Genomic DNA, 23,828 nt, shown 5'->3' on the forward strand with positions numbered 1-23,828 from the left:
TTCAGAGGCGGAGAAAGTGAGTCTAAGCCAGGTGGATGACGGCTCAAGGCACCCTAGTGAGTCAGAGATAAGGCTGACACCAACACCCTGTCCCCACTGCATTGTGACAGCCAACACCGAGGTGACAGGCAGAAAGCAGAGATAAGGGACTGAAGGACAGTCTTTTGGATGGAGCTGGAGAACATCATTCTAAGTGAACTAACTCAGGAACAGAAAAGCAAACATCACATGCTCTCACTTATAAGTGGGAGCTAAACTAAGGGTCTGCAAAGACATAGAGAATGGTATGATGGACGCTGGAGACTTGGGGGCAGGAAGGAAGGGGTGGGACAAAAAAATCACCTATCAGGTACAATGTACACAGACAAAGGTAGAGAGCACATGTACAGCCCAGACCAAAAACTATTTATGCCCCCTAAAGTTATTGAAATAAAATAATATTAATAAAATCGATTGCAGAGGAGTCCAACCTAGTCAAACTAGGCTGGGTGTGATGGTTCATGCCTGTAATCCCAGCACTTCCGGAGGCCAAGAAGGGACGAATGCTTGAGCCTAGGAGTTTGAGACCCACCTGGGCAACATAACAAGACCTTGTCTCTCTTTAAAAAAAAAATGCTGGGTGTGGTCATGCATGCCTGTAGTCCCAGCTACATGGGAGGCTGAGCTGGAAGGATAACTCAGCCTAGGAGGTCGAGGCTACAGTGAGATATGAGCATGCCACTGCACTCCAGCCTGGGCAAAAGAGTGACACTCTGACTCAAAAAATAAAATAAAATAATCAAACTCACTGAAGCAGAGTAGAATGGTGAAGCCCAGTGGCTTTGAGGGAGGGGAAATGGGAAATTGCCCATCAAGGGACTGGCACTGAGTTCCAGAGCTCTGCTGGACATTGTGTCTATTGCTGGCAACACTGTGTTGTGCACTTAGAAATGTGTTAGGAGGGCAGATCGTATGTCAAATATTCCTACACAATAAGATAAATTTAAATTTAAATCTGTTACAGGTGTCTGATGTTAAAAACTTCAGATTCCTCAACAGAAATGCTAAAATGCAAACAGAAAGCTATTCTTCATAGTGAAGAGCAATTCAAAAAGTACTTGGAGAAGAAATTGGAAACAAAATTAATCAAAAATGAAAATGGAGTTCTGGAAAAGTGATTCGAGTGCCCCCAAATACTGATGGGAAGTTTGCTGCTGGCATGCCGCCCCTCCCCTGTCTGTCCATGGCCTCCTCTGATCTCAAGCTGCTGCCTTATGAGCCCACCCTGGGCCCCCAGGAAACTCCCCTCTTCAGATACGAGCCTTCTCCGACTCCATGCCACCATCACCCAGAATGTGCCAGACTTACATCCTCAAACATGGGTTGCTTTATACTACAATGGTATCTCAAAACTTGATGATGTATATTCTCCTTAATTTATAATTTCATTACATTTACAATTTGTAATTCACGCATATCTATTTTTAAAAAGTCAGAAGGTGTTTTCCCTAACAATGGTTATCTTTGGAGAGACAAGTAGGATTAAGGGAGACTTTTATGGTATGCTTTATATCTTTCTGCAATGTTTAAAAGGCTTCCTATGAGCTTGTATTAGAGAAAATAAGATAAAAATATGTATAACATTTATGGAAAAGATAATCTCTCTCTAGAACATGCACATTAAAAGACTAGAAAGATATACCCCAAAGATCATGGTTATTTCAGGGAATGAGGTTCTCAAGAGTGAGGTATAGGATGGATTTCTTTGTAATATATATTATATATAATACATGTAATACATATATAATTTTCCCCCAAAGATCACAGATTAACTAAAAAAAAAAAAAAATCTAGTGAACACTCCTACCCCATATCATTTAACAAATTAGGAATCTGAAGTTTCAAAATATTTACAGCTGGGCATAGTGGCTCACACCTGTAATCCCAGCACTTTGGAAGGATTGCTTGAGTCTAGGAGTTCAAGACCAACCTGGGCAACACAGTAAAACCTCATCTCTACAAAAATTCAAAAAATTGGCCAGATGTGGTGGCACACACCTGTAGTCCTAGCTATTCGCGAGGCTGAGGCAGAAGAATCACCTGATCCCAGGAGGTTGAGGCTGTGGTGGGCTATGTGCCACTGTATTCCAGCCTAGGCAACAAAGTTAGATCCCCACTCAAAAAAAAAAGGTTAAGAAGCTTGCTGAAAGTCATACAGGGTTAAAACGCAGGCATCTAAATTCAAGTGCAGTGCTCATTTCAATGTGCACACAGTCCTGGCATGTCAGAAACAAGCTATGCCGTGGAGCAAGTAGGAGAGAGAAGTTTGGGAAATGGTCCACTGTGTGGGGCTCTCTAGGCTCTCTTAGGGGAGGAACCATTCTTTGAGCCTGCTGCCAGGACAGGACAGCCACAGAGGGACACAGGATGGAGATAGTCACTGTCACAATGAGGCCAGATGGAACAACTAAGAAAAATGTTCCAAGTCTGATAACTTTTAGAGAACTGATACTCGAGGAATTTTTTTTAACTCAGGGAAATTAAACCCCTTAGCCATGTAATAGTTACTTAAAAAAAAAAACCTTGCATTTTAAGACATGCAGACATTATTCAAAGTTTGACATTTGATGTTACAGAGGACTCAGGCCTGATGGCTGCTCTATGGAGAGAGGAGGCATTTAAAAGTATATTTCCCATCCTAATTACATGTTTATTTGAAAAATAAAAATATGTACCTCATTTTTCTCAAGCTACAAATTAAGGAAGGAAAACCTGACAAAGATCTGCTTGTGTAGTGGGTCACAGATTCAAAGAAATTCTGAGCCGGGCTCGGTGGCTCAACCTGTAATCCCATGCCTTTGGGAGGCTGAGGTGAGTGGATTGCCTGAGCCCGCGGATTCGAGACCCGCCTGGGCAACTTGGCAAGACCGCATCTCTACAATAAATAAAAAATTAGCTGGGTGTGGTAGCGCGCGCCTGTAGTTCCAACTACTTGTAAGGCTGAGGCCTTGGAAGGATTGCCGGAGCCCAGCAGGTCGAGGCTGCAGTGGCCGGGAGCGGCCACTGCACTCCAGTCTGGGTGACAGAGTGAGACTCCAAATAAAAAAAAAAAAAAAAAAGAAATTCTGAAACCTTCTTGAAGAGTTCTGGAACTCAGGAGAGACATAACATGCTACTCAGATGCGTTACAGGCATGTAATTGTCAGAGCTAACACTGCCATATAATTATCACAGCTATTGTATTCAGAATCATACACTTCCAACCATGACTAGCTCCAGAGTGTTCAAGAAAATTGAAGACATGACTATAAATTAGTAAATCCGAGTAGTGTGTGGTTGCAGAATCATTCCTTATTTTATAGCTACCCTAACATAAAATTCCCTTATAACTCTGCTGTTAGAACTTATAAATAAGACAGTGATAAAAAAAAATGCATCAACTCATCACATTAGACAAAATGGTGGTAAGAAAAACTATCATTAGCTTCCCAAGAGAAAAGTTATACATAAATGTATTTCTTAGAGAATACACATTAGATAAGAATTTACAGGCCACGTGCGGTTACCCACACCCATAATCCTAGCACTTTGGGAGGCTGAGGTGGAAGGACTGCTTGAGCCCAGGTGTTCCAGACCAGCCTGGCCAACACTGAGAGATCTCATCTCTACAAAAATTTAAAAAATTAATTAGGCATGATAGTACATGCCTTGAGTCCCAGATACTTGGGAGGCTGAGGCAGGAGGATTGCTTGAGCCCAGAACTCCAGATCAGCCTGGGCAACACAGAGAGATCTTGTCTCTACAAAAAACAGAAAAATTAGCTGGGCATGATGGCATGTGCTTGTAGTCTCAGATATTCAGGAGGCCAAGGTGGGAGGATTGTTTGAGCCCAGTAGTTCGAGGCTATGTAGTAAGCTATAATAATGCTACTGTACTCCAGCCTGGGCAACAGAACAAGACCTTGACTCAAAGACGATTTTATAATATTTTTTATTACTTAGTTTTCATACCATAATTAGTAGGGATACTGAATTTGGCTATATTGAACATCAGAGAGAGGCCAACAGGTTATTTACTTGGTTTTTCCATTCAACAAACATTTATTGAACACATACTATGTGCTTTTCACTTTCCTCAGCCTCTCCCAATTTACAAAAGATGACAAATTACTTACCACTTGTGTCCTGACATGTTTTCCTCTTCTTTTTCTACTGCTGATGATTTGGGGAGAAGGGGCAGGGAAAAAGCATGAGAGGATAAGTTATATTATAACCTGAAATAAAACAAATACGTTTAACGGTTACACACTACATTACAGTGACACATTAATTTGACACATACAAAATTTTTCAACCTAAGCCATTTCTAGCTGTATTTTAGGGGCCAATACTACTACACAGCAATGCTGTACACTAGTATCGAGAACAGTGTAGCTAAGAGCACTGGAAGAAATATCCCAAGTGAAGTTTAACAAGGGAATGGGCAGGTTAAATGAAAACTCAAGTGGCAGGGGACTATATAAAATATGCTGCCATCTATAGAAAGCATCAAAACACAACACAGTACTGGATATCATTGATGTGTACAAATGTTATATTGGAAGGTATAAAGAGACACTTAGGAATGGTGAACACTGAGTTCCAGAAAGCAGACCATGAAGGGGAAAGTGGGGGTGTGATTGCTGACAGGTATACAAGCGGCTTCAACTGCACACATAACCTTCTCTCTGTTAAGCTGGGAAGCAATATATTGCATCTGTATGATGCTTCATAGATTTCAAATATTTTATAATCAATATATACAAGTCTATTTTTTAAAGCTGGGATCCCACTCTGTCTCCAAGGCTGGAGTGCAGTGGCACAATCACAGCTTACCACAGCCTCGACCTTCTGGGTTCAGGTGATCCTCCTGTGTTGGCCTCCCAACGAGTAGCTGGGACTACAGGCATACGCCACCGTGCCTGTCTAATTTTTTGTAGAGAAAAAGTCTCCCTATGCTGCCCAGGCTAGTCTGCAACTCCTGGGCTCAAGCAGTCCTCCCACTTTGGCCTCCCAAAGTGCTGGGATTACAAGTGTGAGTCATCACGCCTGGCCTATAATCAATATTTTAAAGAAATGAACCAGCACATTGCAAAAAAAATAATAACAACCCCCCCACACAATTTTAAAATCCCAAACAAAAACCAAAAAAGAGGGGAGTGGTTAGAATGGGATACCAAGAAGCGCACAAAGGAGGAACATGTGGTATTTACCAGACTTGTGTTGCATTCTCCTCCCGTTAGGAAATATGGTGGTCAGTCATTTAATGCCTCTGCCCTCCTCCATCTGCTCTACTCACGGACGTGAGCCCACCCGGGATGGGGCCAACCCCCAGCCACAACATCCACCCATACTTGCCTAATTGTCACCACAAAGAATGGAGAGCTCGAGACCCCAGATCTCCAAAGCACCAGCTGCCAGAGTGAGCGCCCGCAGCCTACGAACACTCCCGGCTGCCCGACGAAATCAGCCCAATCCTCTCCTTCCATCTCAGAAAGGGCCCTGACCCCCAGCACTCCTACAGTGATTCCAGATTTCCTAAGCTGTTACGAAATGATTTAACGGAGCAAAATTCAGGTGTTGCAATTCCAGGATGAGAATGGGGTTTTCAGAGCGTGTCAGATGCCCCTGAAATGACAGCATCCTGTCCTCAACATCTCTCTTCTGGGCACCCGGGCATTCAGACAGGCTGATGTGAGAATGCCTTTCAGGTGAGTAGGCCCTGCCCTCCACTCGGCGTGGTCATTAGGAAGCCGCCCGTCAAGCACACATGCAACTTTACTGTAAATGCACATTTACTCTATGGAGCACAACATTTTCAACAAAATTTCTCATAAAAAAAAAGATTGTTCAGAAGAAACAGAATGATCATACTTTTTCCTTGAGTTTGATTTCATCATGAACTATTAAGAGAGTTGGTCATTTCTGATTTCTTTTTTTGTTGTTGTTATTGTGATAAAAAACATATTTATTCTCTTAACCCCCTCCCTTTTTTTTTGAAGAGGCAACTCACTCTGTCACCCAGGCTGGAGTGCAGTAGCATGATCATGGCTCATTGCAGCCTTGATCTCTGGGATTCAGGTAGTCCTCTCACCTCAGCCTCTGCAGTAGCTATGACTACAGGTGTGCACCACCATGCCCACCTAAGTTTTTAAATTTTTTATTTTTGTAGAGATGAGATCTCGCCATGCTGCCTAGGCTGGTCTCGAATTTGCAGGCTCAAGCAATCCTCTTGCCACTGTGCCCAGCTTCCCCTTAACCATTTTTAAGTGTACAGTGGTGTTAACTATATGCACACTATTGTACAAACATTTCTAGGGTTTCTTCATCCTCAATGACTGAAACTCTACAGTTACTGAACAACAAACAAGTCCCCGTTGCCCCCCCAAACCTCCCTACTTTTTGATTCTATGAATTTGAGTACTTCAGACACTTCATGGAAGTGGAAACATGTAGTATTTATGTTCTTGCATCTGGCTCATTTCATTTCACTTAGCATAATGCCCTCAAGGTTCATCTATGCTGTAGCATGTGACAGGATTTCCTCCTTTTTTAAGGCTGAATAATATTCCATTGCAGGTACACGTGGCATTTTCTTTGCCCATTCATGTGTTGATGGACATTCTACTTGCTTTCACATCTTGGCTATCGTAAATAAAGCTGTGATGATCACGGGTATACGAGTACAGTAGATGCCACTGAACATCATTGATAGGGTCTTAGAAACTGTGACTGTAAGCACAATGACATACACCAGGCCCTTGAATATCAACTGTTTTGTTCTAAAGTTGATGAGAAAAAAAAAAGGGTTTCATCCCATACCACTTCAAGTCAGTTTCCAAGAAGCTGTCATTGACATTAAGGGAGGACTCCCCGCATCTCTTGGAGATCCTGTTGTCAATTTTTGTGGATAGGTACACCAAGGTGGGACTGCTGGATCCTATGACAGTTCTGTGTCTAATTTTCGGAGGAACCTCCCTACTGTTTTCCATGGCAGCTGCACCATTCCCAAGCACCCTGACAGCGTGTCCCACCATCTCCATAGCCCCACCTCTGGTGTTTTATGACCACCATCCTAACTGTTGCAAGGTGACATCTTATCAGTTTTGGTTTGCATTTCTCTGAGGATTAGTAGTTGATGTTTTGCATCTTTTCATATGTTTTTTGACCACTTGTACATTTTCTTTGGAGAAATGTCTATTCAAGTCCTCTGCCCATTTTAAAATTGGGGGGTGGGGAGTTTGGTTATTAAATTGTAAGAGTCCTTTATTTATTCAGATATGAATCCCTTATCCAAAATATGGTTTACAAATATTGTTCTCTCATTCCATAGGCTACCTTCTCACTCATTGATTCTTTCCCTTACTGTGACTTTCTGATTATTAAAGGACCACATGACTTAAGTTCTTTATAGTGTAAGCTCTTACCATCCCTTACCTACTGAACAAGAATCCCTGGGAATGATTCTGGGAATCTATATTTATAACTGGCTTTGCAAGTGATTCTTAAATATATTAAAGTCTGAGAACCACAGCCAAATGTCACCCAGGAAAAATGGATGGAAGTGGATCTTCCTTGAACCAACTGCTGGACTATGTGGCACTATAGCAAAGAAATCATGAGTGGCCCAAATCAGGTAACTCCACAGGGTGTATCTGAGCGTCCCACAAGAATGCGGTCATAGTCAGTGCTCACAGCTCTTTTTATACACATTTTAATGCCACACACCAGAGAATAAGACTAGGATTAATACACATCTTAAGACTTCCTGACAATCCATTTTGACTTGCTCTGTCACTCAAATCTAGTATCAAAAATCACTACTTTAAAAAACCTCTATAATCCTTACCCATTCATTTCAGTTCAACAATTTGGTTTATCAAACATGCATCAAGCATCTAATGGATGTGTGCCAGGTCCTGCCCCTGGCCTCATGGAACTTACAGTCTAGATCAGTTCTGTCCAATAGAAAAGTACCATGAGCTACATATGTAACTTTAAGTGCTCTAATAGCCATGTTAAAAAAAATTAAAAAGTGAAACCAATTTTAATAATAAATCTCATTTAAGCCAATATGCCTAAATCATTTTCAACATGAAATCAATAGAAAAATTACCTATATTTCACATTCATATTTTTGTACTCAGTCTAAAATACAATGTGTATTTTATACTTTCAGCATATCTCAATTCAAACCAGCCACATTAAGTAGGCAACAGCCACACGGGTTTAACAGCTAAAGCACTGGACAATGCACGTTTAGCAGTAAAGACAGATATACGAAAATAACATTCAGAATCAGGAGACCCTTGACATTTACAAGGGGCATATAATAAGATCACTAATACCCAAACTTGTCAATTCTGCTATAAAATGATCATTTCCTCTGGAAAATGGAGTAAAGTCTATGATTAGCTAATACTTCAACTCATGATTCTGCAATGAAGCTATTTCTCCACTTCTGCCACAAGGCACTTATGAAACAAGCCCAAAATGCATGGTGTCATGTCTCGAGCTTTTTAATGACACAGAGCAATCTTCCTAACATTCTTCTTGTGGCCATCTTCTCTTGGAAGATATGCAAAGAAGAACAAGGATCGAGTTGCTTATGAATACCGTGATATTGTCACAGTCAGCACCACTTGACCACATGAACGTCTGTGTTTCATGGTTAAACTCTGTCTCCTCCAAGAAGACAAAGCAGCTGCACCAATAATGAAGACCCGCTCAAAGGAGCAGAGGCCCAAGGGTTAACAGATCCATAAAAAACTTGTTTCTAATTTTGATATCACAGCCCTGGGAGAGTGGGAACGAGCTGGCAAGGCGCAGGCTCTGTGTCTCAGGCAGAACTAAAAGAGCAGGAAAGACTTTCTGCTCAGAGGTGGGACTGCCACTGAGGTCGCCTCCTTTGTCCCAGGTGGCACTAAGACTACCAACCTAATCCCTTCAGACCTTCCCAGGCTGCACCTTGTTGGGGTTGCAATACGTCCACCCTATGGTCCAAGGCCAGGCATTAAAACCCTAACTGTCCTCAGCCACATCCATCTGGCTGAGCTGTTGTCTTGCCACAGGGAGAACTGGGAGAGCAGGGAGAGGGATGGTCTGTGCAGATCCCGAGGTCCTGTGTAGCAGTTACGGTCATCTGTCCTCTTTATGTACATTTGCTGTGTTTAGTCCTCCATGTTATTTCCTCATGTAGATAGGAACAGACTATAATAATGTCCTATTTGTCATTACCTCCTAGAGACACTTACAAACCATTCTGAACAAACTGGGCAGCTTGGACGTGAGTAAGACATGAGTAAAAGTTTTTATCCTAACACCCTAAGGTTCCCAGAATGCTAAAGCAAGCCTGGTTTAAACACAGAACTTGGCTCACGCCTATAATCTTAGCACTTTGCTAGGCTGAGGTGGGAGGCTCTTTTGAGGACAGGAGTTTGAGACCAGCCCAGGCAACAGAGTGAGATTCTGTCTCAACAACAGCAATAGTAACAATACAGAATTTGGTACACTGCTACAAAGTGACTGCCTTGAACTCTGTTACTAGATTCTTCTCCTTGGAAATGTAACAATGAAAGGCATTTTCAATTCATATAGGCTGGCTTCAACTGCAAGGAACACTTTGTTCCAGCCTAGAATCCTTTGGTATAAGTTTCTTCAAGGCAGAGGTTAGCTCATGGCCTACCTCCCATCATATTTGAATTATGCAAAGCATCTGATTTTTTTTTTTTTTTTTTTGAGACAGGGTATCACTCTGTCACCGGGGCTGGAGTGCAGTGAATCTATCATAGCTTACTGCAGTCTTGAACTCCTAGGCTCAAGTAATCCTCCCACCTCAGCATCCCGAGTAGTTGGAATTACAGGTGTGTACCACCATGTCTGGCTGTTTTTAAATTTTTGTGGTTTTTTTTTGTAGAGATGGGCATCACTATGTTTCCCAAGCTAATCTTGAACTCTTAGCCTCAAGTGATCCTCCCATCTTGGCCTCCCAAAGTAAGAATCTAAAATTCTTGAGCCACCTTGTTCAGAGTAACTCCACCATATTGGAACTGTCAACACACAAAATTATTTCAATAGGCAACTAGCTTCCCCTGCAGCCACATTTCCTAAGTTATGTCGTGTTTCTTGTGGAAAGTTTCATATCTCAAATCTACTACCTTTCCAACTTTAGTGGAAGAATTTTCTATTATCTATATCGATGGGTAAAAGACAATAATAATTGTTCTGCTTGTCATTAGTTCCTAGAGACATCCTTTTAATGAGCTGAGGTCTTACGATCTTTTCAAAAGAGCATTTTGCTTATATTTAAGAACTCAAGTGTCACATACAGGCAGCAGTTCTCCTCTTCAGTTCTGTTGAACACACCTCCTGGTGTACCTTCCTGGGGAAGTGGGCCATTTTTTCCCCCATAAGAAACATACTTTTCAGGAGAACAGAAGCTTCTTGCAGATGTGAGTGCAAAGTGGTACATTAGAACCATCCCATGGTGAAATAACTCATTCCCAAACACCAGCTTCATAGCACCACACACCATGGCATCCAAGGTGCAAACCTGTTCCTATTCCAGTGCACCTGAACCCAGTGTTACAATCACTCCCTTGTCAAAGGTCAGGCATTTTTCTTTCTTCATGGAACATAAAAGGATAAGACCTCACGACCAATCATTTCTTGTATTTGATGAAATAAAGAATTCTTTAAAATCAAACCTCAGTAAAGTTACATTTCACAATATACCACAGATTTGGGGGCTGCAGGCATAGAACTGAACAAGAGAATCTGTAGCCAGGGAATACTGGGTGTTGTCTGTGGCAGGGCATAAATGTCACAGCAGAGGAAGGGGCCAGGGTTAGAGGGACCTAGAGCAGGGACACAGAATTGGTTTTCCACAAAGCCTCCAGGTTGTGCCTAAGAATCAGTCATTGCTGGTCTGGCAAAGGGCGGGTGTGTGTGTGTGTGTGTGTGTGTGTGTGTGTGTGTGTGAGTGTGTAGAAGGGTGTTATTCCAGGCAGAGGGAATGTAACGAACACATTCATCCACAGCAGAACTGCACAGTAGTGTGTGTCATCAACCATAAGCAGTTGTGCATTACTAAAACTTAAAGACAAGAGAAGTCATTGCCTTGCTAGACTCTGGTGTAGCCATGTGCTCTTTGAGTTATAGCTGTCGCCATGCTTCCTGACTTTGGCCTCCATCCCCTTGGGGAGCTGAATTTTCTCTAATTTACTTTTAAATAAACTCTATTTTCTAATCTAAAAAAAAAAAAAGAGAGAGAAGAGAGGCGACAGGAAAAAGAGGGTCCAGTCTCCAAAAGCACTGCATGGTGCCACTTTTAGCACTCAGATATTCTTAGTAGCCACAGGAGGGTGGACATTCCGTGCTGTTTGTTTCATGCCTAGTGAGCACGTTTTCTGTTCTGCCTTTGCTAGGAGTGATCATCGGAACATCCATCCCCAGTGTTGGAATCTGGCGGCATGTCTCTTGGATTTACCTGCCAATTGCATGGTACTAATGGATATGACTTCCTCCTCATCCCATTTTCCCATTATTTCAGAGACCAACCTATCTGGAAATATGACCAGCTGTCTATATTTGTTCTTTCATATACTGAAACTTACACACCAGGCCATTGTTTTATAAAACTCTGATGCAGGTCACTTTTCTTCACAGAAGTGGATATGTGTGCTTTCTTGTGGATTTCCCAGACCAACTATTTCTTTTCAAATAACCTGAAGTCAGGCAGATCTCTGGGCTCATCTCTCTGGTGTTTAACTTCAGAACAAATGCCAGTCACATAACTGGAGCCTGGGCAAGGAGAGATACAATGGAATGAGGCCCCTTTCTTCTGAAATGTGAATTTATGACCCAGGGAGGGACAGGATCCAAGAGCATAAGGCTAGTTGGCTTTGAAGCCAGTGACCCTGTGCCGGCTCCCATACTGCCTGATGGACAGAAGGCATACAGATGTGTCTGAGGGTCTAGGTACCCAGGCAAAAAAGGGCCTCCATGCTGGCTCCCACACCTGTTTGATGAACAGAAGACAGAGATGTGTCCAAGGCTCTAGGTATCCAAGTGAAAGAATGGAATGTCTGCACCTTTCTTCTGAGCAAAGTATGTTTTCATCTTTTTTCCCCTAGATGTTTGTCTCTAGTCACTTTCTCTTATGTCAATAATGATTTTTATAATTTCTGATGAAGAGAAGCCGTGTGTTTTGAATATAAATATTAAAAGTTTCAGTGGAAGCAGTGAAAAAACTGGAACAATTCCTCCGGGCATAATTAACTGTATTAATTACCCGTTTAAAAATCTCAATTCATCAGATTGTGTCCTCAAGTATTTGAGAAAAGAACATTTCCATGGAGGGAGGGAAGTTGAATGAGTCTTCCATCTTTTCAAAAGCTAAACATTAATTAAAGTGATATGAAACACGAATGTAATGGAATATTAATTAAAGGAAAGCTAGTCAAAATCTTGTACTGAACTAGTGAGGGATCCGTTTTCTGGGACATTTTTCCCGTCTCTCAGATATCAAACAGCTTTTCCTTTCAGATCTGGAGACAGCCATGATGACTGGATCAGTCCGCATCACTTCAAATGAACTCTGTTTCTAGTTTCGTGCCTCCTGTGAATGATTTTTGATATTTCATACATTCACAAGTAAATGAGAAACAGGATAACATTTTAATTGTGTGAGTCAGCAAGTCTTACAAAAGAAAAACAGAATTGTGACCTTCTTCAAGGTATCTAAAAGATAAATGAGTTGTTATTTAAACCCCACTTATGCAAGTCACTGTTAAAATCTGTATTTTCAGCCAGGCTCGGTGGCTCAGCCTGTAATCCCATGCCTTTGGGAGGCTAGGGTGAGTGGATTGCCTGAGTCCGCAGGTTTGAGACCCGCCTGGGCAACTTGGTGAGACCTCATCTCCACAATAAATCAAAAATTAGTCGGGCATGGTAGCGCGCACGTGTAGTTCCAGCTACTTGGAAGGCTGAGGTGGAAGGATTGCCGGAGCCCAGTAGGTCGAGGCTGCGGTGGCCGGGAGCGGCCACTGCACTCCAGTCTGGATGACAGAGTGAGACTCCAACTCAAAAAAAAAAAAAAAAAAATCTGTATTTTCTGTTAATGAGCTGGGGTCTTGGCATATTTTCAAATGATCACTTTGTTTATATTTCAAAAAAACTCAGGTGCTATATACAGGCAGTAATTAAGCTTAATGACCCCCTAAAGCTATAAAATCACACGCCTAAGCAAATCTTTTGAACGCTTCTCAATATACTCCTCCATATAAATAAAAGCTGGTAAATCCACGACCATGCCACAAACTTGACCAAGTCATTTCACTGGTCTGGCTTTACTTTGTCTATAAAATAGTAGATATTTACTAGGTTAGCCGATATCTAGAACGTCCCTTGTCACAAAACTATAAAACTAATATTAACTATTTTCAGAGACATTTATATCTGCGAGAAAGCTTAGCAATAATGAATAGAACAACTTCCTTTTGAAAGATGAGGAAATTGAGGTTCTAAAAGTGGAGATGACTTGTCAACAATCAGGTTAAAGGTCAAGTTCAAAGGAAGATGCTGCCAGGGAAACCCTAATCAGCCAATTATTAGCCTGGCACTCTCTTCAGCCTCTTCCTCTATTGTGAGAGAGGTGTTTCTCAAAGAAAAATATCAAATGTAACAAAAACTTTTAAAAACTGCCAAGCTATTCTTTAAAATACTGTCATCTTCAACATGAGTATTATTTAAAATTATATCCCCACAAAACAAGCTAAAAACAAACCACCAAACTTGAACTGCTCACAAGGAATGAGGTCTGGTTCTTGCTTCTCTTCCTCTTGTGTAAGGTTCTCCTCTCAAAGGATTGCCCATGGTGAAATTTGTGCTTCAACAAAAACCATAGCAGAATAACAGGCTGGCATTTGCAAACAGCAAACCTACAAGAAATCTATGGGAGCTAAGAATATAGACTAGACTAGACTAGAAGACTAGAAACAGAAAAGAACAAACAGGTTGCCTCTGCTAAAGAAAAGAGTAATTAAAACTGCTGTATAAATTATATTCGCTTTTGATTTTATTTACGTTTGTTAATACACCTCCTTTCAAATGTCAATTCAAATTTAGCATACAGACTTTAATCTCTATGTATGGTGGCCTTTTCTCTAAAAGCTTAACTTCAAAAAGTGAAGAACAAAAGAATGCCCTAATCAGACAAAGGTCTCAATCAACTTCTTTTTATTTATCTATTTTTTGAGCTGCGGGTCTCCTTCTGTCACCCAGGCTAGAGTTACAGCCTAGACCTCCTGGGCTCAGGCAATTCTTCTTCCTCGGCCTCCTGAGTAACTGGGACTATAGGTGTGTGCCACCACACCTAGCTAATTTTTTAAATTTATTTTTGGTAGAGATGAGGTCTCTTTAGCTATGTTGCCTAGGCTGGTCTCAAATACCTGGGTTTAAGCTATCCTCCCTCTTTGTTCTCCCAAAATGATGGGATTACAGGCATGAGTCACTGCACCTGGCCTACGTTTAACCATATTTTATGTGTATTTATATATTATATATTTATTTTCACATTTTATGTTGAAATAATATTTTGGATATACTAGGCTAAATAAAATATATTATCAAGTTAATTCTTCCTGCTTCATTTTGATTTCTGAACTAAAAATGTTTTACTATTACTAGAATGTTTAAACTCACACATATGGCTGCTATTATATTTTTTGTTGGATGCCCTTGGCTTAAGGCATTAAGCAAATCAGCAATGAGCTGGACATTGATTCCATAACTGAGGTCACCAATATTCTGTACTAGACACACATGCCTCTAAATAGCTCTTTCTGCCCAGAATTTCTGATGATTATTCATCAGAGATGTCATTATAAAAATTAAATAACATATCTTGTTTGAATATGACCTGCAAAATGGTTACATTCCACATTTTCATCATAAGTTGGTTTAAAAGGGTCCAAATCTATGAGTAAGATGCATGATGTGATTCAAAGCAGAGTCATGTGAATGATGAGTGAAGTGGACAGACAACTACGAGATCATTAGAAATGAAAATACTAACTCCCTCTCCCTCTGAATATGTAAAAATATATACCCACAAATATAAAACGTATACATAAGTTCCTAAATAAAATATACATACAGTTGACCCTTATGCAACACGGGTTTGAACTACACAGGTCCACCTACACTTGGATTTCTTTTTCAACCAAAGGTAAATCAAACATACAATATTAGAAGGATGTGAAACCCAAGTATATGGAGGGCCAGCTTTTCATGGACGCACACAGGAGGAGTTCTTCAGGACCAATGGGGGACTCAAGTATGCACAGATTCCGGTATCTGAGGATGGGTCACAGAGCCAATCCTGCCCATATACCCGGGGATGACTGTGATTCATATATAAATGGAAAGGTATGAATGGCTAATAATAACACAAGTGAGAAGGAAGGGTAAGAGTGTGAATATAGGGACCATAATTATATGAAATTGCACATGTGCATGTCAGCAATCAGAGGATAATTAGGGAGGCCCTAGTATTTACACGGTTCTCTTCCTTTAAGGCTAAATTCAAAATTTGAACCCTGAAGAGATGCTCACGTGATTAGGTATGACTCCACAGAATTGCCTAGCTGAGAGCTGGGAGAGGATGTCTAGCACATTGAATCCAGCCTCCTCTTTTCATTGATGAGGGAACTTAGGTCCAGGACCGAAGATATTTTCCCAGGGCTCAGAGTAAGTGTCATCTAATTTGTTTTAAATTACTGAAATATACAGACACTGACAAGTGGTTTCTAAAATGTCAATGCTGGGCACAGGCCCTGCCAACAAACCACCACAGCTTCTGTAGAAATGGCACATCTCATATGCTAGACTTTTCCTTGACCAGGCTGTGGCAGGTAATTCATGTTTGAGTTTGGGCTGCTTTCTGAGTAAGGGATACAGACAGTCCAGACAGAAGACAGAGGAGTACAAAGAGGACCTTAAAAGTTAGCAGTGATGGGCAGCAGATGGAGGAGAAAGCTCTAGGTGTTCATGTGTCCCCAATGGACAGAGTCACGCTTGCTTCTACAAGTCATCGACTTGGTGTTATTTGAGAACTAATAAAAGATCTCTTTTCCTGGTTCTCTCTACTTTCTCAGGGAATAAGTTTAGCAGTAAAGCCCAGAGCTCAGAAGACACAAGACTGGTTATTTTGATGGTGGTCAGCAAAAGCAGGACCATCAAGCGTGTACCTGGCAGGGTGGGCCCAGGTTGGATAACCAGGAAGTTGCACAAAGGCACTGAGCTCTAGGTCAGGAGTGCAGAGAGAAGCAGGAAGCAGGCAGAGGGGTGTGGCTTGGCACCAACAGGTTTACGTACTCAACAGCGAAGCCAGTGATGCATGTGGTAGCACTGAGTCAACAGCATTAGGGCAAGGACATTCAACTCTGGCCTGCAGGGCACAGCGACTGGAAGAAAGCTCTGCAGGGTGATGACAGGCAGTCTCCCTCCTCACACACTTGGGGGAACTGGGGTCTTGACTTTCCACTGAGCACCATGTCTCCCAGCTTCCGCTCCCTGTGCACCACTTCTTCGAGATCCCCAGCACCATGATCATGAGCCCTACTGTTCCCTTTCTCCTCCCTAGGAGAGATGGTCCCGCACTCTGATCCCCTTCTCCACCTATCTATCATCTCTTCTCTTTTAAGGGACTCACCTCCCCAGATTTCTGCCCTCAGACCACACCCTCCAACCTCTGTTTCCCCCAGTTGCCACCCTCTTCTCTTGCTCTGCAGTCCAAGTCCACATGGTCTGGTTCCTTTCTCTACCACAGCAGAGGAGGTCTTTCACTACGGCTCCAGCTTAAGTCCTTGTCTCTCTTGACCTTCAACTATGCTCCCCTTCCTTGATTTTCCAGGGAACATGCTCTACACTGTCGCATCTTTTCCACTGTCTTTGTTTTATACCTCCTCCCCACCCCCCGTTTTATGCCCCTCTTCTGTGCCCACATCTCAAATACCAACGATCTGGAAGGTTTCACCTTCAGCTGTCTTCTCTTACACTTGACTCGCTCTTGTTAGGTGACTTCACACCCATCCATGACTTCAGCCACCAGCCACATGTCACATGCCTCTCAGGGCCTCGGATCCACATCTCATTATCCCAAGGGTGACCTTCACCCAGGTTGTCCCATAGGCCCTTAAATTCCACACATCTCAAACTAACTGTCTCCCTCTCCTTCTCCACCCTAAATCATTCCTCTTCCTGTGGTCCTATTTTAATTACTAAATCCTCAGAGTGGCCTTAGCTGGAAACTTGACATCCCCCTCATCTGCTGTGTCCAGGTTCTTTCATTCCACCCCTGCACAGGGATGAAATGCATCTTTTCCTTTCTATCTTCATAGCTAGGACTCAGTCTAGGCTTTAAGAGGCAATAGTATTTTGGGGTCTGTCCATTCCAGGCCTTACACCATTGTCAGAACTATTATTATAAAATGCAAATCGAATCATACCTCCCTCCTACTTAAAAATGCTTTAATTTTTTTCTCTTCTACTAGGGAAATCCCCACCTTCTTAGCAAAAAACGCAAGCCCCTTTACAACCTGGCTCCCTTCCCTCCCAGATTTGACTCACCTCTTAACCACAAAAGTATTCCTTCTGGTCATTTCTGAATGCCAGAGTTTCCTGAATAGACCATGCCACTGCAAGGTTTCATGATGATTCTTTCCCTTGGAATGCCCACCCCTCCTCTCTCCAAGTGACCATCTTACAATCTACATTAACACTCTTCAAATGCCACCTGCTCAGTGACACCTTCCCCACCCAACACCTGTTTCTACCTCCTCCATGAGGGGTCCCCCACTCCACTCCTCCACAAATGAATTAAGTGCCCTGTGCACATGGGGTCCCTGCACTCCCACTGCTTTCCTACAGTGGGCGAATGACATCTGTATCTCTTGCACTAGACGTAGGACCCTGGAGGCCAGGAACCCTGAGTTCATCCTGCCTCTGTACCACCAAGCACAGCACCGGAAATACAGCAGGAATGCAGGAAACATGTACCACCATTCACCCCATTCACCACTCACGCAGCACCTTACATGTGAGAAGCACTCAACACCATCATCCCATCTCTGCACACACTGAAGGGAATACCACTCAATTTTGCAAGTGAGAAAACAAAAGCCTAGAAAGGTAAAGTAATTTGCCCAAAGTCCACAAGGAGTAAACTCAAGTTGCTTTCAATTCCTGAGCTTTTGTTTTTTAAGAATTCTTCCCTACTCCTAGATAAAGGAGACTCCATCACCCAGGCTGGAGTGCAGTGGCATGCTCATGGCCAGCCCAGTGTCTACCTGCTGGGTTCCAGTGATCCTTCCGCCTCAGCCTTCCGAGTAGCTGGAACTACAGGCATGCGCTACCACATCCAGCTAATTTTTTGATTTATTGTAGAGACGAGGTCTCACGAAGTTGCCCAAGCTGGTCTTGAACCTGTGGGCTCAAGCAATCCCCTCACCTTGGCCTCCCAAAGTGCTGGGATTACAGGTTTGAGCCACCACACTTGGCCTGGGCCATGTTTTTATAAAATGAATCTCTCCCAACACAGGCCCAGATGCTGTTAGTCTCAAATTCATTGCCACCCTGTGCTACTGTGCACAACTAAATGGGTGACTACTGATGGACTCCTGGTGGCTATCAGGGTTCCTACAGATAAGGAGGGGGGCACCATGGACCCAAATCAGCTCATTGGTCTCAGCTTAGAATGCCCCACCTCAGAAACATCACAAAGAAGGCTGCATTCCCCTCAGCACTATTAGGTGTCAGACATGGGCATCCATACCCTGTTCTGGGAACAGAAAAGTGGGAGAGAGTGAGCATGACGACAGTAAGCCATGGGACAGATTTTAATGTGTGTATTCTTGGAAAGTAGTTGCAATATTTATGAGTCACTTATAAAATACTCTCCCCATCTGAACAAGAAGACCTTTTAGTCTCCAAACTAGACTCTCAGAATCTCAGTGTCTATTATCTATCATGCAAGGGTCCATCCCTGGGACATACCTTGTACCTCCCACTCCACCATACTCTATTGCATTCAGTCATCTTCAGTCACCCTCTCTTCATGCCATGCATTTTCGGCTAAATTTATTCTGAAACTGGCCCCTGCAATATTTATACTGACTAACGCATTTTGTCCTCCCAACTCAGCTTCTGAGGGACACACATGCACGTCAGGTCAGGTTCAGACATCAGGACTATTTGCTAGCATCCTCTCCCTCACCTCCAACCTTTGAACAGGTGGGTACTCTGGTGGCACTCTCTCTCCTCTCCCACAGTTATTCACCTGCTGGATTCCTATTGGTCCTTTAAGGCTCATTCAAGGGCAACCTCCTTCATAAGCGTTTTCTCTGCCCTCTCTCCCGTTTGGTGGGGTGCCTCTGCCCTGGGCTCCAATTGCACCACTTTACCTCACCCCCATACCTCTCTCTAACCCCTCCTTCCTTCTAATAAAAGGGAATTGTCAGCTGACTCCTTTACCTCCATTAACAGGCTGCAGGCTGCTCTGGAGCATGGTAGCGGCTGGGCCTTGTCTTGGGATTCCCAGTACTGAGCACAGTGCACAGCACATGTTACAAAGTCCACAGATGCCATTGAATACTGAGTAAGTTACCCCTCTTCTCCCTTTTGGTCCAAGGCTTGTTGAATGGTGACTTAGCAGAATGGTGACTTAGCAGAAGAGACTGATGGTTCTCATCACAATCAGAATGGAGCACCATTCTCCCAGCTTTCACGAGCTCCCTATTTCACTAGGTTAACATTGGGACAAGTAGTCAACATTGTGGAACTGCCACTTCTCAGACACAAGTGTATGCTTCACCCGTGCCACTACTTATTTTCACAACACTGCCAAGTTGACATCATCCCTGTCTCCTGATGAGCTGAAACATCAGTTATCCTAAGTGCCTGACCTACAGTCACATGGAAGGCAGGCTTTGTTTTCAAAGCAGGTGTAAAATGCCCTCTCATGTATAGTCATTCTGTCTTGGAGAGATTCATCAGTATTTGTAAAAGTTGCTTACAGATCAAAAAATAAAAACAACGTGAATTTGACACTAGGGTTGTTAAACATGTGGCTGGTCAGGATTCATAAAGGCTCCAAAGCAGTTCCATTATAGGCAATACCCCAGGGCAAATCATGCCCAAGGTCCTGATCAGACAGATGGGGACCTCAACATCTGTTTACCTCAAAGGGGGCTGAATATCAAATAAGACCATGGTACCAAAGTGCTGTGTCAAGGGGAGGACAGAGGCCCATTCGGGAGCACATGGAAGTTGGGTGAAATGTTTCTCAAACAGCAGCGGAAGACTCTAGGCACCCCGGAGCAACCAAGATGGTGTGTTAACAGCAAATGGGGAGACCAGCCTGGGAATTCACACTTAACAAGTACCCAAATGACTTTCTGGGACACTCAAGTTTGACAAATTCCAAGTTACAGCAATGTTTCTCAAATGTTAATATACAGAGGGGAGATCCTGTTAAAATGTGCATTTCAATTCAGCAGGTCTTGTGGGGGAGGGCAGAGCGGGCAGGCAGACTAAGATTATGCATTTCTCTCTCTCTTTTTTTTTTTTGAGTTGGAGTCTCACTCTGTCACCTAGACTAGAGTGCAGTGGCACACTCCCGGTCACTGCAGCCTTGACCTGCTGGGCTACAGAGATCCTTCCACCTCAGCCTTCTAAGTAGCTGAAACTACAGGCATGTGCTACCATGCCCAGCTAGTTTTTCATTTATTGTAGAGATGAGGTCTCCCCAAGTTGCCCAGGAGGGTCTCAAACCTGCAAGCTCAGGCAATCCACTTGCCTCGGTCTCTCAAAGTGCTAGGATTACAGGCTGAGCCACTGAGCCTGGCCAGTAAGATTATGCATTTCTAAAAGGAGTATTTTCCACAACACCCAGGGTCTTAATATTGACACAAAATTACTTGAACTACTCAACACCAAATTGGAGAACACTTCCCATCACAAGTAAAGCAGTGGCATCCTTTTCAGATGCGAACGGTATACATTTAGCACATACAAGGATAATTTATCCCTACTACTTGGGTCCTGGTCAATGTGCAAAGCATCTTATGTATATAAATTATCTCTAATCCCCAGACAACTCCATAGGGTGGAAAGTCCCGTGCTCTAGATAAGGAAATGGGGGACTTAGAAAGTTTATTAAGTAACTCACTCAACATCGCCCGGCTAGTTAGGTGCTGCAGCTGGGTTCCAACTCCACTCCAGCAGGACCCAAAGCCTGTGCTTTCTGTCCTCCTTCTCAGTGCTAGATTTGACTGTGTTATGAAACACACCAGCTTGGAAGTAGAGGAAAAATATGGGGAAGAAATGCTTTTCCTCTGTCAGTTTTTGAGTTTAAGGTTCTGCTGAGGCAGATTCTGGATGGTGGTGGAGTGGGGCTAAGGTTCACTAGGTATCTATGTGGCCTCATGGACAAAAACACGCAGACAGCATCCTTATCCTTGCTTGAACCTCATCCAGGTGTGATCCACAGACCTGACGGTGCAGATGGAATGAAGAGAACACCAGCGGCCAGTGTGCTGATCAAAAATGCTGCCACCTTCCCACAGCCTTCTACCTGTCAGGCTCAACCAGTCAGGAGAAAACACTCTTTCTGATTCCTGTGGCAGGTCAATTCCCTGCTTCCCTGCCCTCCACTACTGGGTGAGGTTTCTTAAAGCTCACATCCAACACCCAACACAGGTAGACCTTCTTCTGTCATGGCACAGTAGTCCCACCTCCCCACCTCTGAAGACACTGCTGGCACCTGGGAAAAGGTACTATTTAGTCAAATACTTTGAAAATGCAGCAATTTTGAAGACTTTTCTTTTGTGTAACAAAATTGTTACTTTTCACAAGGTAGAGAGGCATGGCAATAAAGATGCTTAAGAGAAGGCAGTCGCACCATTACTCAAGTGTTCCAAATGGAGGGAAAACAGCTATAAAAGGAACCACCTGGGGCCATCCCCAACTGGTGTGTTTAGCATTCAATGACCCATGGCCGGAGAATCCAGGATCAGTTATTAACCTCAGGCCTCCCCGCTATTACAGGTAGCCCTCTGTAGCTGAACTGCTATGTTTTCTAAAGATGCTTCTTTAGGCCGGGTACGGTGGCTCAAGCCTGTAATGCCAGCACTTTGGGAGGCCAAGGCGAGAGGATTGGGGATTCTAGATCAGCCCGAGCAACTTGGTGAGACCTCAGCTCTACAATATATCAAAAAATTAGCCAGGCATGGTAGCTCACACCTGTAGTTCCATCTGGCTACTTGGAAGGCTGAGGTGGAAGAATCACCAGAAACCAGCAGGTTGAGGCTGCGGTGGCCATGAGCGTGCCACTGCACTCTAGCCCAGGTGACAGAGTGAGACTCTGACTAAAAAAAAAAAAAAAAAATGCTTCTTTAATAAGAGAACAATTATTTACCTATATAATACAAAAACGAACGACTAGAAAATGACATCTCTAGCAACTAATATCTGTATCTATAGATGTCATTTTCTAGTCGTTCAGGTTTTTGTATTATATATACATATATGTCTAAAACCAGACAGTGATATTTGAGTTATTAAGAATGCTGTCCCAGCCGGGTTCGGTGGCTCAATCTGTAATCCCAGCACTTTGGGAGGTCGAGTTGAGTGGATTGCCTGAGCCCGCAGGTTCAAGACCCACCCGGGCAACTTGGCGAGACCTGTCTCTACAATACATCAAAAATTAGCCGGGCGCAGTAGCGCGCACCTATAGTTCCAGCTACTTGGAAGGCTGAGGCGGAAGATTCGCCGGAGGCCAGCAGGTTGAGGTTGCGGTGGCCGGAAGCGTGCCACTGCACTCCAGTCTGGGCAACAGAGCGAGACTCCAACTCAAAAAAAAAAAAAAAGAATGCTGTCCCTGTGGCAGTCTCTACAAAGGATGTTTCAAAAATAACGACTGAAATCTAATAGGTAATCTTTGGTTTGAAAACACACATAAAACATTTTTTAGAGTGTGTGCGTGTGTGTTTTAAGTCAAGGGTAAGAAATCGAGTCTGGAGCACTGATTTCAAATAATATGCACTCCCTATGTCACTCCCAACTCCGACTCCAGGAACAGTTCAGATCTCGGATCTAGGCGATAGGGCCACAGAAACCAATTTGAGATTTTCTGGAGAGACTTGACTGAAACGTTCAGATACGAACATGTTTGCAATGAGTCATAACTTAGAGGACCTTAATGGCAAGCGAACGCCTTCTCTGCCTTTCTCCCCACATTCAGAAAAGCTTCCCCACACCAGCTGGCAACGGATGTGCCAGGCCCTGATCATTTTCATCCAGTTCCCAGACCTCAGTTACTAAGTCTGCCACCCAGATTCAAGGACAAAACCCCTCCTGGTGCTGATTTTTTAATGGTCTCTAGAAAACATGGCTCTTCCTAAACTCTGACTCTCCCCTGCCAGGCAGTGAATGCCTCTGGCCAGTGTCAGGGCGCGAGACTTTTAAGACCCCCAAGAGGAGCGGAGGCCTTGGGGCACTCCAAGCCAAAAGACGGAGGGGAATTCATGGAAAGCCGCTCTGGGGAAAGGCAGGCAGAACAACAGGATATGTTCGTTTCTAGAGGAAGCGGGAAAGGCGGAGTCAGCAGCACCCAGAGGAGCCTGGCTCGCTGAGAGACAGTCGCCGGTTTGGCCCGAGAGGGGTGAGCGCGTCGCTCGCCGGGTACCGGCGCAGGCCTGCGGGCACTGGGGGCTGCGAGAGGCTCCCGTCTGCTCTCGGGCGCCGCAGCCA

General features: G+C 43.5%; 1 protein-coding gene across 12 annotated transcripts in view; it reads right to left on the minus strand.

Moving 5' to 3' along the window:
- Positions 1 to 4,252, minus strand: part of ICA1 (islet cell autoantigen 1) — a 153,416-nt gene extending 149,164 nt beyond the window's left edge. For all 12 annotated transcript variants that reach the window (XM_021717587.1, XM_021717576.1, XM_021717572.1 and 9 more), the window contains exon 1: positions 4,154 to 4,252. In XM_021717587.1, the coding sequence (XP_021573262.1) occupies positions 4,154 to 4,170 (17 nt within the window). In that variant the 5' untranslated portion in view covers positions 4,171 to 4,252. The remainder of the gene's footprint in view (positions 1 to 4,153) is intronic.
- Between the last annotated feature and the right edge of the window lie 19,576 nt (positions 4,253 to 23,828).

Source organism: Carlito syrichta, unplaced genomic scaffold (assembly GCF_000164805.1).
Source record: "Carlito syrichta isolate Samal-C Ts95f unplaced genomic scaffold, Tarsius_syrichta-2.0.1 Scaffold109667, whole genome shotgun sequence".
Taxonomy (NCBI): domain Eukaryota; kingdom Metazoa; phylum Chordata; class Mammalia; order Primates; family Tarsiidae; genus Carlito; species Carlito syrichta.